Consider the following 18,026-nt stretch of genomic DNA (forward strand, 5'->3'; position numbering starts at 1 on the left):
ACTGTTAGAGAATACATTTGTAATTTTCAATCACAAATAAAAGTTCCTAAAAGTAAACATTTAACTAAGAACTTCTTTACATAAATGTAGTTTGTTGTTTTGTTTTTTTTTAATATCAGGAAGATAAATGACCACAATATAATTCTTGGTCCAGAACAAGTTAACTGAAGGCTTAATTAAACAGATGGGAAAGTGACTCAATCTCAGTCTCCTTATATCTTCCCTGGATAAATTAAATTTTAAACTTTTTTTTTAGATACAGCCTATGTCTCTCAGATAAGATAGTCCAAATAAAATGCTTTCATATCATTCAACATTGGCCTTAAAACAGGTCAACCTAAAGATTTAGGGGTACCTATTTGTTTTCATTATCCATACTCTCTTGACACCCCCCCCTAGTGATTAATAACTAATCTGTGACATAAATGATATCATTTTATGACATGCCAATGACTTTAATACTTTAATGACAAGTAAATATCTCAAAATTGCTGCCCAGAGATTTATGAAAAATAACTTTAGGTATGTTACTTAAATAACACAGGATTATGGACAAATCTTATGTTTGGGCATCAGGAGACTTCAGTTTCAGTCTTGGCTCCTCTATTTGCCATCTGATTGACCTTATGGAACCGACTGCATTGCTCTGAACTTGAAGTTCTACATCAGTAATATCAGAACAAAATTAATGATTACCTCAAACAGTGAAAAATGCAGTGAAATCATGGAGGTAAAAGAGCTTTGTAAATTGTAATGTGTTATATACAGTGTTAATTTTTGTATTTATTATTCTTCAAATTAGAATTTATGAGGTGAGAGCTTACCTTTGTTTGAACCATGCCATGACGTTGTTCTCTCATTTGGGCCACTATATTCCTGATGTTGAACTGCAACAGGATGATAGTAATTTTATATTATCCATATAGGGGGAAAACATAAAACCACAGATTGCCAAATAAGTACTCTATACTGCTTTCCAGGAAAAGAGATGTCAAGATTTAACCAGAAAGGTTTCATTTTCAGTCATAAGAAAATGCACTATTTTTAACCTAATCTAATGGATAAGGAAGACTTGTTTAAGTGGGTTTCCAGGTAAAAGCAGGAAACAATAATTTATAACAAGAAATGCTCTCCAAAAGAAATAACAACAAATTTTCCCCTGTGTATACCTTTTTGTTCTCCACAGGGAGAACTTTAAGCAGTATTATAATTCTGGAAAAGTCTGAAGCATGGAAGAACTTTTCTGGCCATGATAGTAGCACAGCTGTTTCTCATAAAAAGAGCTCTCTCCATTCCCATGGAGACCCTGAGGGACAGCTGGCCCCACACCAGATTCTGCACGTGTGCACGGAGACCCTCACTACCCCGAGGAGCTGTGAGGTCTGCAAAGGGCCATTGCTGGTCCACATGAGATGAGACCAGAAACTAGCAGCAAGCTTTAAAAACTATTATGACAGTCTGACACTGGCACAGCATCAAGAAGCATCACCAGTGGAACAGGATATAGACCAACTGGGGTGTTGCTGAATCTGCCTGGAGTGTCACGTGTGGTACCAACTGAGGATCAGTCATGTACAGTAAGACCATGGTGACACATGAAAAATTTAAGGTTTGGCAACCATGACCCAAAAGTATATAAAAATCAGAGAAAATGTAAGCATTCTTTTATTTTTATAACTTGCCATTTTAATAATTATTTAAAAATTTAATTTAGCCTTTATATTTTTATATTGAAATAATTATAGATCCACAGTAAGTTGTAAAAAAAAAATGTACAGAGAAATCCCGCATATCCTTCACCCAGTTTCCCCAAATTATACCATCCTAGATAGCTATAGTATAATATCCAAACCAGAAAATTGGTCAAATTTTGAAATTGACTTTTTTCTATTCAGCATAATTGCCTTGTGATCCATCCAAATTGTTGTGTATATTATAATAGTAGTTCATTCCTTCTTATTGCTCAATAGTATTCCCTGGTATGGAAATGTACCAGTTCTTTTTTTTAACCATCAACTTGCTGAAGGACATCTAGGCTGTTACTAGGTTTTGGCTATTATGAATAGATCTGCTGTGAGCATTTGTTTGAACATAAATTTTCATTTCTCTGGGATAAATACCCAAGAGTGGTATTGGTGGGGTTATATGGTACGCTTAGTTTAGTTTTTGGTTTGTTTTTTTAAAGAATTTTTTATTTTTAAGAAACAGTGAAAACACTATTTTCCAGAATAGGTATACCATTTTACACTTCCACAAGTAATGTATGATTAATCCAGTTTCTTCAAATCTTCACCAGCATTTGGGGGTATTACTATTTTTTATATTAGCCTATAATTACTATTTATTATATTAGCCTTTCTGATAGATGTCTAGTGATATTTCATCATTGTTTTAATTCCATTTTCCTAAAGGCTAATGAAGCTGAGCACCTTTTCATGTGCTTATTTGTCATCTCTATATCCTCTTCAGTGAAATGTCTGTTCATGTCTTTTACCCATTTTATAACTGGATTGATTTGGGGACATTTTATATGCCCCCAAATCATTTATATATGATTTATATATGATTTAGGGGCATATATACATTTTATATTGATTTGGGGGCATTTTAAATGCCCCCAGGTTTATACGAACCCTGCGTTTTAAGGGTTCTTAATATATGCTAGATGTAAGACCTTTGTTGGACATGTGACTCACAAATAGTTTCTCCAAGACTGTAGCATGTCTTGTCCTGTCACAGAACAAATTATTTTAATTTGCTTTCGCCCTAACATCAGTGATGGCAAGATGCCTTCTCTCACTTGTATTTAACACAGCACTTGAAGTTCTAGGTAGCATGATAAGGCCAGAAAAAGAAATGAAGCATACAGATGGGAAAGCCAGGGATACATATGTCCCTATTTGTGGATGGAACGATTGTCTGTGTAGAAAATCTCAAGGAATCTAAAAACAAAACAGAACAAAACAATCCTTAGAACTAAGGAGTTCAACAAGATCACAGGATAGTTAAAAGATCAATATACAAAAATCAATCACACTTCTACATAGTAACAATGAATGTGTGGACACTGAGAGTAAAAACACAATACCATTTATAATCACTCCAAAGAAAAAGAAATAAGGTAAGTCAGTCTAACAAAAAAGGCTCAGGAACTGTTATGATATAAATGACAAAATACTGATGAAAGAAATCAAAGACCAAACTAAATGGAGAGACATATAATGTTCATGTATTGAAAGATTCAACATGAAGACATCATCAAAATGGCGGCGTGAGGTGAGCCTCTGTAAAGCTTCCCTGGAATTTACAACTAATCAAACAACACTAACTCCACAAAGGACTCCCTGCGCAGCAGACAGGCAGGATGAAGAGGCCCACTACTGAATTCACCTAAAGGTGGGCGAATCACGCGAGCAGGGGTGGAGGGAAGGGAGAAGTGTGGGGACAGAGCCGTGCGGACGCAGGACGCAGACCTAGCTCAGTGCTCCGAGCTCCCTGCATCCCGGAACTACCGCAGCTGCGGGAGAGGGAAGGACTCGGACTGCTAGGGCTCCGCTTATGGCCCCCAGGGCTGAGGGGGAAGCAAGTAAGACGACTGAACCCAACGCTCACGGCAGAGACCTCGGAGCAAAGACTGAGGGAAGAAGGTTGAAAATGGTGGTTTAAGCCCACACTGCCGAGCAGAGAACGGGAGCCTTAGGCACTGAGACTAGCCGGCCCTCCCTACCCTCCCAGAGCTCGCCCCACCCCAACCTGCCCGGTGCTAGAAGTGGAACAGTAGCAGTGTCAGATCAAAAGAACAGAATATTTGCTGTTCTGAGAACTGGACTGCAGACAAAGATTCGCAGCCCAACTAGTTCAGGCAAAGGGGAGGGAGCTGTGGAAGCAGGACTGGCTGTGGTGGTGGTCGCCGCCATTGCTCTGGGCCACCTCTCACAACTCACCCCAGCCCTGGCCCCACCTATCTGGGCAGATCCCTGCAGGAGTAAACAGAACTGCTGAAACATATGAGTTCTGAATCTGGTGCAGAAAGAGCTTTGGAACTTCAAAAGTTCTCCACATCCCCACAGGGATGTGGTGCCCTATGACCCAGATGAACTGACAAAAGAGAAGCCCATCTCCCAGGGAATCCCCCCATTGTGTGAGAAGCAGGAACAGTGCAGAGAAAACATAGCACTACTGTGTGAGAGAGGAAAAAAAAGGCTGAGGTGGGAGAGAAAATGAAACATTCTACCAACAAGTACTGGAAAACAAAAGAAAGACTTCTTCCTATCAACCTGTTGCAGAAGCCACTCCTGTAAATATCTAGGAGAAAAATAATAAATCAGTAATTGCCATGAATAACCAAGGCAACAAGACAGCTCAGAAAGAAAGTGAAAAGTCTCCAGAATACGAACTTAAACAAATGGAAATATGTGACTTAAATGACAGAGAATTCAAGATTGCAGTTCTGAAAAAAATCTCAACGAGATGCAAGAAAATTCAGAAAGGCAACTTAATGAACTCAGAAACACAATAAAAAACAACAAGAGCATTTTACGAAAGAGATTCAAATTTTAAAAAAGAACCAAATAGAATTTCTGGAGATTAAGAACTCAATAGAAGAAATTAAGAATGAAATAACCAGCTTAGGTAGTAAAGTTGACCAGATGGAGGAAAGAATCAGTGACATCAAAGATAGAAACCTGGAAATTAAACAGATGGAAGAAGAAAGAGACTTGAGATTTAAAAGAAATGAAAGAACTCTACAAGAACTTTCTGACTCTATCAGAAAGAGCAATATAAGAATAATGGGCATACCAGAAGGAGAAAAAAGAGACAAGGGAACAGAGAATATATTCAAACAAATTGTCAATGAGAACCTCCCAAACTTGTGGACAGAACTGGATCCTTGAATCCAAGAAGCAAACAGATCACCTAATTACCTCAATCCCAACAGGCCTTCTCCAAGGCACATTGTATGGAAGCTGTCTAAAATCAACGACAAAGAAAGAATCCTCAAGGCAGCCAGGGAAAAGAAGACGGTAACCTACAAAGGAAAGCCCATTAGATTATCATCAGATTTTTCAGCAGAAACTCTACAAGCCAGGAGGGAGTAGAACCAAATATTCACACTATTGAAAGAGAGAAATTATGAGCCAAGAATAATATATCCAGCAAAGATATCCTTTAGATATGAAGGAGGAATAAAGACCTTTCCAGACATACAGAAGCTGAGGGAATTTTCTAGTAGACGACCTGCACTACAAGAAATACTAAAGGAGGCTATTTGACCACCATCAACAGGGACAATTTGTGGCAACCAAAACATAAAAACGGGGAGAGTAAAGGCCTGAACTGGAATATGGGAATGGAGAAAGTAAGCGTGCTGAAGAAAATGGAATACTCTAAATATCAAACTTTCTTTTACATAAACTTATGGGTAACCATTCAAAAAAAATCCAGAACAGAGTGACGTCATAGGAATGGCAGCAGTGGGATGCACTTTCTGAGTTCTCCTCCGGATCTTATTACAAAAGGGACATATAACCCATCAAAGAACTTTTTGCTCATCATGCAGAACAGCTAAGAGATTTGTGGAAGGATTACTTGAAGGTGTGCAAATTGGGCAAGCAGGGGAAGAAGGAAGGGAGCGGAGTGGAAACGCGCGGTCCTGTGGTGGAGTCACAGCTGGCGGCAGCGGTGGCAGTAACACGGCAGGCAAGAAGCACAGGACCCCAGGGCGGAACAGAGAACACAAAAGTCAGGAGGTGGGCTCTTTTCCTGCGTCCCACAGCTGATCGACCCCCGGGGCGGGGCAGCTTGGTGGGCCATAGGACAGACAAAGAACACAGACTGCATACCTGGGCCCCTCCCCCCGCTCTTCCAATCCTACCCCAGTCCTTCCTGAGACTTAAACTGGCCCCTGAACTGAGGAGTAGTGTCAGATTACTGAGGGGCCGTAGTGCTAAGGCTCTGGGAAGACTGACAAGCAGCTCTAACCCAGGGAAGAGGCTGGGGAGAGTCTGATTTTGGCTGGGCTAGGAGAGAAGAAACTTCTCCACAGCCAGTCACCACCCTTTCTGGCCTGCCTAGGGTGGGGCAAGTGCAACTGCGGAGGCACTACCAGAGATCACCAGTAGGAGGCAGACGCAGCTCCCGGCTTTCAGAAACTTAGATATCTCCCGCCTGTGCGCGCACACACACGGAAGAAGTGCCCTAAGACTCAGGAGTACTGGACACAGTGCTTGTGTTGCTATTCTCAGTGTGTATATGTGCAGGCAAGGGCAGAAACTGCACTAACTTTGTAAAAACTATCATCCAGAACCGCCCAGCCCCACGCATTTAAATCTACAGTCACAAAGTCACCCTGGGCACTAGGTGACCGGTTCTGCCTGCATAAGAGGCAGAGGACTCTTTGGTACAGCAGAGGACAACCTGGAGATTACTTGGTGGACTTAAGCCAAGACTGGCGCTGCTTTTTGTTTTCCTATGTTTTGTTTTGTTTTGTCTTTATAGCTTTGATATCTTTGCCTCTGTTGAGTGGGGTTTATCAGGTGTTTTTACATGTGAATATATTTGATATTTTTTCTTTGTTGTTGTTGTGGTTGTTGTTGTTGTTGTGCTTGGTGATTTGCTTTGTTTGAAATTGCCCTACCAGGGCCCAGCTTAAGAGGCACAAGATTCAACATATCCAGAGGCCAAGTCCAGACCAAACCAGAGTACTACAGGGTGTGACCTACAAGTCACACACCCAGAGGGAATTCTCAGCAGGCACAAGAGCCCATAGAGGCCAAACCACATTTAAGTGGTCAATTCTCACGCAGCAGAACCACCTCTGGTGGGCAGAGCTGAGTCTCACAACTAGTCAGCCTGGGAGTTAACCCCACCTACTCACAAGCAAAAAGCAATTAAAGATCTTCTTTAACAGGACAATATCTACAACACAAGAGTCACCTTTGGAGCACACGCAGAGGAGAAGAAGGAAGTGGTGCAAGTCAAACGTAAAGGACACATACTACATAAGATAACCCAGCAAGAACTAAGAACTCTAGGGGATCTACCTAATACATGAAAGCAAACACAGAGAGTCAGCCAGAATGGGGAAACAAAGAAACATGTCCCAAAAAAGAAAAGAAGAAACCTCCACAACTGGAACCAAATGAAGCAGAGGTAACCAACCTATCAGAGACAGAGTTCAGAACACTGGTGATAAGAATGTTTAAGTGGCTTAGAGACAACATAGAGAAGGATGTAGAAATAATAACGAACAACCAGTTAGAACTAAAGAACACATTTACCGAAATTAAGAACTCTCTTGAAGGAATTACCAGCAGGTTAGATGAAGCAAAGGATCGAATCAGCGACTTAGAAGACAAGTTAGCAGAGATCAGCCAAACAGAACAACAGAAAGAAAAAAGAATAAAAAACAATGAAGATGGTTTAAGAAACCTCTGGGATAACATCAAGCGCAACAACATGCGCGTCACAGGAATACCAGAAGGTGAAGAGAAGAAGCAAGGGATTGAGAACATATTTGAAGTAATAATGTCTGAAAACTTCCCTAACCTGATGAAGGAAACCAACATACAAGCCCAGGAAGAGCAGAGAGTTCCAACAACGATAAACCCAAACAGGTCCACACCAAGACACATTACAGATAAAATGGCAAAGGTTAAAGACAAAGAGAAAATCCTAAAAGCAGCAAGAGAAAGACAGAGGGTTACATACAAGGGAACTCCCATAAGACTATCAAATGACTTTTCTACAGAAACATTGAAGGCCGGGAGCGAGTGGCAGGAGATACTCAAAGTGATGGAAAACAAAGGCCTATAACCTAGATTGCTTTACCCAGCAAGGCTATCATTTAAAGTTGATGGAGAGATAAAGAGCTTCCCAGAAAAGAATATGCTAAATGAATTTATTACCACGAAGCCAGCATTGCAAGAAATACTAAAAGGACTTCTGTAAATAGAAGAAAGATTATAATAATCTAACTACAAATTTAAAAATGCCAATAACTATGTACCTATCAATAATCACTTTAAATGTAAACGGATTAAATGCTCCAATCAAGAGACATAGGGTGGCTGAGTGGATAAGAAAGCAAGACCCTTGTATATGCTGTATACAAGAGACTCACCTCAGATCAAAAGACACACACAGGCTGAAAGTGAAGGGCTAGAGTAAGATATTTCATGCAAATGGAAATGAGAAAAAAGCTGGAGTTCCAATACTTACATCTGACAAAACAGACTTTAAAATGAAGAACATGTTAAAAGCTAAAGATGGGCATTATATAATAATAAAGGGATCGATTCAACAATAAGACATAACCCTAGTAAACATCTATGCACCCAACATAGGAGCACCTAAATATATAAAACAGGTACTGACTGACATAAAGACAGAGATCAACAGTAACACTATCATGGTAGGGGACTTCAACACACCTCTGACAACAAGGGACAGGTCTTCCAGACAGAAAATTAATATGGAAACAACAGCTTTAAATGATACATTGGACCACTTGGATTTAATCTGTATTTTCAGAGCATTTCACCCCATGCTGCAAAATACACGTTTTTCTCAAGCGCACATGGAACATTTTCCAAGATAGACCATATGTTAGGACACAAAACAAGTCTTGATAAATTTAAGAAAATTGAAATCATACCAGTTGTCTTCTCTGATCACAGTGCTATGAAATTAGAGATGAACTACAGGAAAAACACTGGAAGACACACCAATTCATGGAGGCTGAATAACTTATTATTAAATAATGAATGGGTCAAGCAGGAGATCAAGGAAGAAATGAAAAGATATCTTGAGACAAACGAAAATGAAAGCACGACAACCCAAAATCTATGGGATGCCATGAAACCAGTCCTAAGAGGGAAATTCATAGGCATTATGTAGGCATTGCAGGCCTACATAAAGAAACAAGAAACATCACTAATTGACAGTTTATGTTCACACTTAAGGGACCTGGAAAAAGAACAGCAAAATAAGCCCAAAGGGAGCACAAGGAAGGAGATAATAAAGATCAGAGCGGAAATAAATGAAATAGAAACCAGAAAAACAATACAAAAGATCAAAGAATCCAAGAGTTGGCTCTTAGGAAGATAAACAAAATTGACAAACCTTTAGCCAGACTCATTTAAAAAAAGAGAGAGAGGACCCAAATTAGTAAAATCAGAAATGAAAGAGAAGTAGTGACAACAGACACCGCAGAAATACAAAAAATTTGAAGAAATTACTATGAGCAACTATATGCCAACAAATTTGACAACCTGGAAGAAATGCACAATTTTCTAGAGGTGTACAACATTCCAAGGCTAACTCAAGAAGAAACAGAGAACCTGAATAGACTGATTACCATCAGGGAAATTGAATCAGTAATCAACAATCTCCCAACAAACAAAAGCCCTGGACCAGATGGCTTTACAGGTGAATTTCACAAAACGTTCAAGAAAGAATTATCACCTATTCTCCTCAAGCTATTCCAAAAAATCCAGGAGGGAAGACTCCCAAACACTTTTTAGGAAGCAACTATCACCCTGATCCCAAAATAAGACAAAGACACCACAAAAACAAACAAACAAACAAAAAAAACTACAGGCCGATAACTCTAATGAACATAGATGCAAAAATCCTCAACAAAATATTAGCGAACAGAATTCAGCAATACATTAAAAAGATCATACACCATGATCAAGTGAGATTCATCCCTGGTATGCAAGGGTGGTTCAACATCCGCAAATCAATTAATGTCATACACCACATTAACAAAAGGAAAAATAAAAATCACATCATCACATCAATAGATGAAGAAAAAGCATTTGATAAAATCAAGCAGCCATTTATGATAAAAACACTTAACAAAGTGGGAATAGAGGGATCATATCTCAACGTAATAAAGTCCATATATGACAAACCCACAGCTAACATCATACTCAATGGGGAAAAGCTAAAACCATTTCCCCTAATATCAGGAACAAGGCAAGGTTGCCCACTATCTCCACTTCTATTCAACATAGTGCTGGAAGTTCTAGCCACAGCAATCAGACAAGAAAAAGAAACAAAAGGCATCCAAATTGGTAAGGAGGAAGTAAAATTATCAGTATATGCAGATGATATGATACTATATAGAGAACCCTAAAGACTCCACCAAGAAACTATTACATCTGATAGATGAATTTAATAAAGTAGCAGGATACAAAATTAATATTCAGAAATCAGTTGCATTTGTATATACCAATAACAAAACATCAGAAGGAGAAATTAAAAAAAAAATCCCATTTACAATTGCTCCAAAGGCTATAAAGTACCTGGGAATAAATTTAACCAAAGAAGTAAAAGATCTGTACTCAGAAAATTATAAGACACTGAAGAAAGAAATGAAAGAAGATATAAATAGATGGAAACACATATCATGTTCATGGATAGGAAGAATTAATATAGTTAAAATGTCCATACTGCCTAAGGCAATACACATATTCAACGCAATTCCTATCAAACTACCAACGACATTTTTCACAGAAATAGAACATAGAGTCCTATGATTTATATGGGACCATAAAAGACCCCGGATACCGTCAGCAATCTTGAGAAATAAGAAAAAAGTGGGAGGTATAACAATACCTGACTTCAATTATACTACAAGGCTACAGTAATCAAAACAGCATGGTACTGGCATAGAAACAGACACACAGATCAATGGAACAGAATAGAGAGTCCAGAAATAAATCCATGCCTCTATGCCCATTTAATCTACGACAATGGAAGCAAGAATGTACGATGGGGTAAAGACAGTCTATTCAATAAATGGTGCTGGGAAACCTGGACAGACACATGCAAAAAAATGAAGCTGGACCACCTCCTTAAACCATATACAAAAATAAATTCAAAATGGCTTAAAGACTTAAATGTAAGATCTGAAACCATAAAATACCAAAAGAAAATATAGGAGGAAACTTCACAGACATTACCCAGAGTAGGATTTTTACTGATATATCCCCTCGAGCGAGGGAAGTAAGAGAAAAAATAAACACATGGGGTTACATCAAACTAAAAAGTTTTTTTCACAGCAAAGGAAACCATCAATAAAAAAAAGGGGATCCTACTGAATGGGAAAAGGTATTTGCCAATGATATGTCTGATAAGGGGTTAATATCACAAATCTATAAAAAACTCACTCAACTCAACTCCAAAAAAACAAACAATCCAATTAAAAAATGGGCAGAGGACTTGAAGAGACATTTTTCTAAAAAGGACATACAGATGGCAAACAGACATATGAAGAAATGTTCAACCTCACTAACCATCAGAGAAATGCAAATAAAAACCACAATGAGATACCATCTCACCCCAGTCAAAATGGCTATCATCAATAAATCAACAAACAACAAGTGCTGGCGCGAATGTGGAGAAAAGGGAACGCTTGTACACTGTTGGTGGGATTGCAGATTGGTGCAGCCACTATGGAAAACAGTATGGAGGTATCTCAAAAATCTAAAAATGGAACTACCCTATGATCCAGTAATTCCACTCCACCTATCTATTCGGAGAAATCCAAAACTCCAATTCAAAAATCTTTATGCACTCCTATGTTTATTGCAAAATTATACACAATAGCCAAGACATGGAAACAACCGAAATGCCCATTGGTAGATGACTGGATTAAGAAACTGTGGTACATTTATACAACGGAGTATTACGCAGCCATAAAGAAGAAAGAAATCTTACCATTTGCAACAACATGGATGGACCTAGAGAACATTAAGTGAAATAAGTCAGACAGAGAAATACAAGTACCATATTATCTCTTATATGAGGAATCTAAAGGAGAAAATAACTGAATGAACTAATCAGAAACAGTTTTGGAGACAAAGAGGAAAAACTGAGGGTTGTTAGATGGGTGAGGGGTGGGGATAATGGGGAATATGAGGGGATTAGAAAACAGTTGGTAACCACAAGATGGCCACGGGGTTTCCAACTATAATTTTATATATATATATATATATATATATATATAAAGTAGTTATGGGGATGTTGGGTATACCATAAAGAATATAATCAATAATATTGTAATAAATATGTATGGTGTCAGAGGGATACTAGATTTGTTGGGGTAAAAGATGGGAGAGGGTCTAGGGGCAGTGTGAAAAGGTGAAGGGATTAAGAAGTGCAAATTGGTAGTTACAAAATAGTCATGGGGATGAACGGTATAGCATAAGGAATATAGTCAGTAATATTATAATAACTACATGTGGTACCAGATGGGTACTAGATTTATTGGGGTGATCACTTCATAAGTTATACAAATGTCTAATCACTGTTATACACCTGGAACTAATATACTATTGTATATCAACTGTAATTAAAAAATAAAACAATTATTAAAAAACAATAAAAAAATGATAAAAAAAGAAGAAACAGAGGGAAACATCATAGAATACCACCACAAAAAATAACAGAAAACAACAAAAAGGCAAAGAAACAATGGAGACACTGCCTTACCAGAAAACTACAGATAGAATGACAGGAAATCCTCACATATCAATAATCACCCTAAATGTAAATGGACTGAACTCACCAATAAAAAGTCGCAGAGTAGCAGATTGGATCAAAAACCTAAACCCAACCATATGCTGTCTCCAAGAGACACATCTCAGCTACCAGGACAAGCATAGACTCAAAGTGAAAGGGTGGAAATTGACACTCCATGCAAATGGTACCCAGAGAAAATCAGGTGTAGCCATAATGATATCAGATGAAACAGACTTCAGGGTGAAAAAGATAACAAGAGACAAAGATGGACATTTCATACTTGTAAAGGGGACTATACAACAAGAAGACATAACAGTCATCAATATTTATACCCCCAATCAGGGAGCACTGAAATATACCAAGCAATTACTAACAGAACTAAAGAGAGAAATCGACCAAAACACAATTATACTAGGGACTTAAATACATCATTGACAGCTATGGATAGATCATCCAAACAGAAAATAAATAACGAAATAGCAGCCCTAAATGACACATTAGATGAAATGGACATAATTGACATATATAGAGCACTTCAGCCTAAACATCAGACTATACATTCTTTTCGAGTGTACATGGAACATTCTCAAGTATAGACCATATATTGGGACATAAAATCAGCCTCAGCAAATTTAAGAAGATTGAAATCATACTGAGCATATTCTCTGATCACAAAGCTTTGAAATTGGATATCAACTGCAAAAAGAAAGCAGGAAAAAACACATACACATGAAGATTAAACAACATACTTTTAAAGAATGACTGGGTCAAAGAAGAAATTAGAGGAGAGATCAAAAGATACATAGAAACAAATGACAATGAAAACACATCCTACCAAAATTTTGGGGATGCAACAAAAGCAGTTTTAAGAGGGAAATTTATATCATTGCAGGCCTATCTCCAGAAACAAGAAAAATCCCATATAAATAACCTCATGTTACATCTTAAAGAACTAGAAAAAGAAGAACAAGTGAAACCCAAGGTCAGCAGAAGAAAGGAAATAACAAAAATCAGAGCAGAGCTCAATGAAATAGAGAACAAAGAGACAATAGAAAAAATTAATGTGACAAAAAGCTGGTTCTTTTTAAAGATTAACAAAATCGACAAACCCTTGGCTAGACTCACTAAGATAAAAAGAGAGAAGACACTAATTAACAAAATCAGAAATGAAAAAGGGGAAGTTATCACAGACACCACAGAAATACAAAGGATCATCTAAGAATACTGTGAAGGACTATATTCTACCAAATTCAATAATCTAGAAGAAATGGACAAGTTCTTAGAAACATATAGCCTTCCAAGGCTGAACCATGAAGAACTGGAAAATCTAAACAGACCGATCACCAGTAAAGAAATTGAATCAGTCATCCAAAACCTTCCCAAAAGCGAAAGTCCTGGACCAGATAGCTTCACTAGTGAATTCTACCAAACCTTCAAACAGGATCTAATATCAATCCTGCTCAAACTCTTCCAAAAAACTGAAGAAGGGACAGTACTCCCTAACTCATTTTATAAGGTCAACATTACCCTAATACCAAAACCTGGCAAGGACAACAGAAAAAAAGAAAACTACAGACCTGTATCTCTGATGAATACTGATGCAAAAAATCCTAAACAAAATTCTAGCAAATCGAATACAACAATGCATTAAAAAGATTATTCACCACAACCAAGTGGGGTTCATCTCCGGGGCACAAGGATGGTTCAACATCTGCAAATCCATCAATGTGATATAGCACATAAACAAAATAAAGGACAAAAATCATATGATTCTATCAATTGATGCAGAAAAATCATTTGACAAGATACAACATCCATTTATGATTAAAACATTTAACAAAATAGGTATACAAGGAAAATACCTTAACATAATAAAGGCCATATATGACAAGCCCTCAGCTAATCTCACAATTAATGGTGAAAAACTGAAGCCCTTTGCTCTACGTTCAGGAACCCGACAGGGTTGTCCCCTATCACCTCTGCTTTTCAACATAGTGTTGGAAGTGCATGCCAGAGCAATCAGGCAAGAGAAAGAAATAAAAGGCATTCAAATTGGGATTGAAGAAGTTAAATTATCACTCTTTGCAGATGACATGATGCTATATATAGAAAACCCTAAAGACTCCACCAAAAAGCTATTAGAAATAATCAACGAATACAGTAAAGTTGCTGGCTACAAAATCAACGTACAAAAGTCCATTGCATTCCTATATGCTAACAATGAAATCTCAGAAAAAGAAATACAAAAAACAATTCTTTTTGCAATTGCCGCGAAAAGAATAAAATACCTAGGAATAAATCTAACCAAGGATGTGAAAGACCTATATGCTGAACTGTAAGACATTTTTTAAAGAAATTGAAGAAGACACAAAGAAATTGAAAGATGCTTTCTGTTGGTGGACGCCACCGAGCAAGCATCGTTAAAGTCACCAGCCCCGCGGTCGTCATGTCTAAGTCAGAGTCTCCCAAAGAGCCTGAACAGCTGCGGAAGCTCTTCTTCGGAGGTCTGAGCTTTGAAACAACCGATGAGAGTCTGAGGAGCCATTTTGAGCAATGGGGAACGCTCACAGACTGTGTGGTGACGAAACCCAAACACCAAGTGCTCCAAGGCTTTGGGTTTGTCACCTATGCCACCGTGGAGGTCGGTGCAGCCATGAAGGCAAGGCCACACAAGGTGGATGAAGAGCTGTGGAACCAAAAAGGGCGGTCTCAAGAGAAGATTCTTAAAGACCTGATGCCCACTTAACTGTGAAAAAGATGTTTATCGGTGGTATTAAAGAAGACATTGAAGAACATCACCTAAGAGATTATTTTGAACAGTGTGGGGAAAACTGAAGTGATTGAAATCATGACTGACTGAGGCAGTGGCGAGAAGAGAGGCTTTGCTTTTGTCACCTTTGATGACCATGACTCTGTAGACAAGATTGTCATTCAGAAAAACCATACTGGGAATGGCCACAACTGTGAAGTAAGGAACGCCCTATCTAAGCAAGAGGTGGCTAGTGCTTCATCCAGTCAAAGAGGTCGAAGTAGTTCTGGAAACTTCAGTGGTGGTCGAGGAGGTGGCTTTGGTGGGAATGAAAACTTTGGTCATGGAGGAAACTTCAGTGGTCGAGGTGGCTTTGGAGGCAGTCATGGTGGAGGAGGAGACGGTGGCAGTGGGGATGGCTGTCATGGATTTGGTTATGATGGAAGCAATTTTAGAGGTCATAGAAGCTACAACAATTTTGGCAATTACAACAATCAATCTTCAAATTTTGGACCCATGAAAGGAGGGAACTTTGGAGACAAAAGTTCTGGCCCCTGTGGTGGTGGAGGTCAATACTTTGCCAAACCACGAAACCAAGGTGGCTATGGTGGTTCCAGCAGCAGCAGTAGCTATGGCAGTGGCAGAAGGTTTTAATTACTGCCAGGAAACAAAGCTTAGCAGGAGAGGAGAGCCAGAGAAGTGACAGGGGAGCTACAGGTTACAACAGATTTGTGAACTCAGCCAAGCACAGTGGTGGCAGGGCCTAGTTGCTACAAAGAAGACATGTTTTAGAAAATACTCATGTGTATGGGCAAAAAACTCAAGGACTGTATTTGTGACCAACTGTATAACAGGTTATTTTAGTTTCTGTTCTGTGGAAAGTGTAAAGCATTCCAACAAAGGGTTTTAATGTAGATTTGTTTTTGCACCCATGCTGTTGATTTCTAAATGTAATAGTCTGATCATGATGCTGAATAAATGTGTCTTAAAAAAAAAAAAGGAAGAAATGGAAAGACATTCCATGCTCATGGATTGGAAGAATCAACATAGTTAAAATGGCCATATTACCCAAAGCAATATACAGATTTAATGCAATCCCCATCAAAATCCCAATGGCATTTTTTAAAGACATAGAACAAAAAATCATCAGATTTGTTTGGAACCACAAAAGACCCCCAATAGCCAAAGCAATCTTAAGAAAAAAGAACAATACTGGAGGTATCGCACTCCCTGACTTTAGCTTGTACTACAGGGCTACAATAATCAAAACAGCATGGTATTGGCAGAAAAACAGACACGTAGACCAATGGAATAGAATTGAGAACCCAGAAATAAACCCCCATAAATGTAAACAGATAATTTTTGACAAAGAAGCAAAAAGCATACAATGGAGAAAAGACAGCATCTTCAATCAATGGTGCTGGGAGAATTGGAAAGCCACGTGCAAAAGAATGAACTGGATTGCTATCTGTTACCATGTACCAAAATTAATTCAAAATGGATCAAAGACTTAAGCATAAGACCTGAAACAATAAACTGCATAGAAGGAAACATAGGTACTAAACTTATGGACCTTGGGTTCAAAGAACATTTTGTGAATTGGACTCCAAAGGCAAGGGAAGTAAAAGCTAAAATAAATGAATGGGACTTAAAAGCTTCTGCACAGCAAAAGAAACCATCAACAAAATAAAGAGGCAAACAAGTGAATGGGAGAAGATTTTTGCAAACAGTGCCTCCGATAAGAGGCTAATATCCAAAATATACAAGGAACGCACATGCAACTCAACAACAAATAAACAACCCAATTGAAAAATGGGCAGAAGACCTGAAGAGAGATTTCTCCAAAGAGGACATACAAATGGCAAATAGACATATGAAAAAATGCTCAACATCACTAATCATCAGAGAAATGCAAATAAAAACCACAATCAGATATCACCTCACCCCAGTCAGAATGGCTTTCATCAACAAGACAAATAGTAGCAAGTGTTGGAGAGGCTGTGGAGAAAAAAACCCTCATACACTGTTGGTTGGAATGCAGACTGGTGCAGCCACTATGGAAGGCAGTGTGGAGGTTCCTCAAAAAATTACAAATAGAATTACTGTATGACCCAGCAATCCCACTCCTAGGTATCTACCCAAAAAATCTGAAAACATTTATCCATAAAGACACGTGTGCTCCAATGTTCATTGCAGCTTTATTTACGGTCGCCAAGACATGAAAACAACCAAAATGTCCTTCGATAGATGAATGGATAAAGAAGTTGTGGTATATATACACAATGGAATACTATTCGGCGGTAAGAAAAGATGAAATAGGACTGTTGTGCAGGGCGGCCTGCAGGGTCTCAGCTCCCGCTCCCCACATAAGAACGCAGGATGTGGTTAGGTCAAAAAGAAACACCCACGGAGCCATTGATATGGGAATCATACAACTATAGTCTTGTTGGTGGCTGGGTTGGAGACACAGGAAGCAGGACCAACGCGATCTGCAACCCGCCATGCTAAGTGCAATCTGTGCTTGCTACCTCAGCCACTATCTTCTTGCTAGCCCCAATTTTCTGCTAGTGTAGCCACGGCTGTCATATTAGTGGCCAATGGCTCACTGGTTACAGCTGACGGGCAACTAGCCACAGCTGATGGCCATCAAATCACAGTTGATACCCATTTACTACCTGAACCAGCACCTTTCCACATGAGGCCAAGAGCCTGGAAACTGCACTCCTGGCTCTGTCCACACAAGGAC

General features: G+C 38.8%; 1 protein-coding gene and 1 pseudogene across 2 annotated transcripts in view; one reads left to right on the forward strand and one right to left on the reverse strand.

The window, feature by feature from the left end:
- Window positions 1–18,026, reverse strand: part of PTPN20 (protein tyrosine phosphatase non-receptor type 20) — a gene marked incomplete at both ends in the record, with an annotated part of 54,019 nt that overhangs the window by 122 nt on the left and 35,871 nt on the right. Inside the window, one exon of the mRNA XM_081075434.1 lies at window positions 825–887. Within this exon, the coding sequence (XP_080931560.1) occupies window positions 825–887 (63 nt within the window). The remainder of the gene's footprint in view (window positions 1–824; window positions 888–18,026) is intronic.
- Window positions 14,978–15,979, forward strand: LOC308508405 (heterogeneous nuclear ribonucleoprotein A1-like; annotated as a pseudogene). The gene has a single exon. The product of its transcript is annotated as a heterogeneous nuclear ribonucleoprotein A1-like (transcript).

Source organism: Rhinolophus hipposideros (assembly GCF_964194185.1).
Source record: "Rhinolophus hipposideros genome assembly, chromosome: 15".
Classification (NCBI taxonomy): domain Eukaryota; kingdom Metazoa; phylum Chordata; class Mammalia; order Chiroptera; family Rhinolophidae; genus Rhinolophus; species Rhinolophus hipposideros.